At 45.2% G+C, this 1,972-nt stretch overlaps 1 protein-coding gene across 1 annotated transcript in view; it reads left to right on the forward strand.

Moving 5' to 3' along the window:
- The window catches only part of CTSE (cathepsin E), a 12,742-nt gene extending 11,389 nt beyond the window's left edge, over positions 1 to 1,353 (forward strand). The window contains exons 7-9 of the mRNA XM_027871734.1: positions 200 to 341; positions 464 to 562; positions 1,029 to 1,353. Of these exons, the coding sequence (XP_027727535.1) occupies positions 200 to 341; positions 464 to 562; positions 1,029 to 1,193 (406 nt within the window). The 3' untranslated portion in view covers positions 1,194 to 1,353. The remainder of the gene's footprint in view (positions 1 to 199; positions 342 to 463; positions 563 to 1,028) is intronic.
- The last annotated feature ends 619 nt before the right edge of the window (positions 1,354 to 1,972 follow it).

The following is a 1,972-nucleotide window of genomic DNA, read 5'->3' on the forward strand; positions in this document are numbered from 1 at the left end:
TTCTTTCTTTCTTTCTTTCTTTCTTTCTTTCTTTCTTTCTTTCTTTCTTTCTTTCTTTCTTTCTTTCTTTCTTTCTTATGTTGTTAGGACAGTGGGGATCAGACTCATTGCCCAGAGCACCATATCTCCAAGCATACTATTTCATGGTCCTCTGTCCCATGATCTTTTGCCCTCCCTACTCCTTTACCTTTACCCCCAGCATTCAGGTGGGAGGCACTGTCATGTTCTGTGCAGAGGGCTGCCAAGCCATAGTGGACACAGGGACATCCCTCATCACAGGACCACCTGACAAGATCAAGCAGTTGCAGAATGCCATTGGGGCAGTGCTTACAGATGGAGAAGTGAGTGCCCACTTGGGGCAGAGGGAGTGGGTAGAAAGGGGATGGGGATTTTCCTTGCGTGGTATCTTGCGGCCACTGAACAGAAAAAAATGTCAGTATTTCCCCTCATGTCATTTCCCTAGTATGCCATGGAATGTAACAACCTCAACGTGATGCCAGACGTGACCTTCATCATCAATGGAATCCCCTACACCCTCCCTCCCCAAGCCTACACACTGACGGTAGGTGTTTTTTCCCCCTTTCACCAACCATTGGTCCTTCCTCCTGGAGCCCCTGCTCCCCCCTTCTCCAGCAGCTGCCATACTTTCATGTAACCTGGGCTGCACATAAATCCCAGAAGCTCCTCTCCAGCTCTCTGCTCTGACTCGAGAGAATCAGCAAGCGCTGTAACCATCTGTCCACAGTTTCTCTGGCTCTCCGTTTCCTTGTTTGGAAAACAAAGGGGGTAGAATTCAATGATCCCTAAGATTTCTTCCAGCTCTTAACAAACTAAAGCTGACCCATTGTATAACCCACCTCCATGAGCCCTAATGTGTGGGGTGGGAAAGGAAAGAATGAACACCACTAAACTTAAATAAGAGTTGTCAGGCCACTGGTCCCACCATCAACCACAAAGAGCAAACTCTGAGGAAGTGAGACTTCCTTCTTCCTCTTGTTCACTCCTGGCACGGTTCTTTTCAACCGAAGGACTTTGTGGATGGAATGGCGTTCTGTACCAGTGGTTTCCAGGGCCTCGACATCCAGCCCCCCGCTGGGCCGCTCTGGATCCTCGGAGATGTGTTCATTGGCCAATTTTACTCTGTCTTTGACCGTGGCAACAACCTTGTGGGATTGGCCCCAGCTGTCCCCTAAAGCAAGGCCTCTTGTGCCCTGAGACACCTTATATAGATCCCTTGGGCCTGTCACATCCCAGCTCTCTTTTGAATCCCATCTGATCCTCTCCACCTCCTCCAAAGAAAGTTCCGGCTATTTAGTCTGGGACAGAACAAGGCTGAGCGTGGAAAAACTCTAATTATCTCCTAGAATTAAATTGTGCAGTTCTTTTTTTTTCTAAGTAAATAAACTTTCAAAAGATACAGAATCAATGTGTGTTTCTTTGTATATAGAAGTATAGACTTTTCAAATTACAAGAGATTTTATGTTTCCTAGTCCAAGCTCAATTTAAGAATTTACCCTATACCATTCCCAACAAGTCATCCAGCTTCTTTTGTTCAAACACCTCCAGCAAAAGTGGACCCACTATCAATCAATCAAATGAACTGATCTCCCACTTAGGAAATGTATGGCATTGCTCCTGAAGTCAAGTCAATAAACATCTATTAAACATTTTCAATATGCTAAGAGCTGAGCATACAAAGAAAGGCAAAAATATTGTGTTCCTGTCCTCAAGGAGCTTACATTCTAACGGGGGAAACAACACACAAGAAACTATGTACATACTAGATGTGTTCAATATAAATTGGAGATAATTTAAGAGGGAAGGCACTAGCATTGAAGGGGACAAGAAAAGTCCTTTTGCAGAAGGTAGAAAATAGAAGATAAGACTTGATGGAAGCCAGGAGGTGGAGATGAGGAGGGAGAGCATTTCAGGCATGAGACACAGGCCGTGGAACTCTCCCATTCAAGGAACA

Source organism: Vombatus ursinus, unplaced genomic scaffold, assembly GCF_900497805.2.
Source record: "Vombatus ursinus unplaced genomic scaffold, bare-nosed wombat genome assembly UNPS02014798.1, whole genome shotgun sequence".
Classification (NCBI taxonomy): Eukaryota; Metazoa; Chordata; class Mammalia; order Diprotodontia; family Vombatidae; genus Vombatus; species Vombatus ursinus.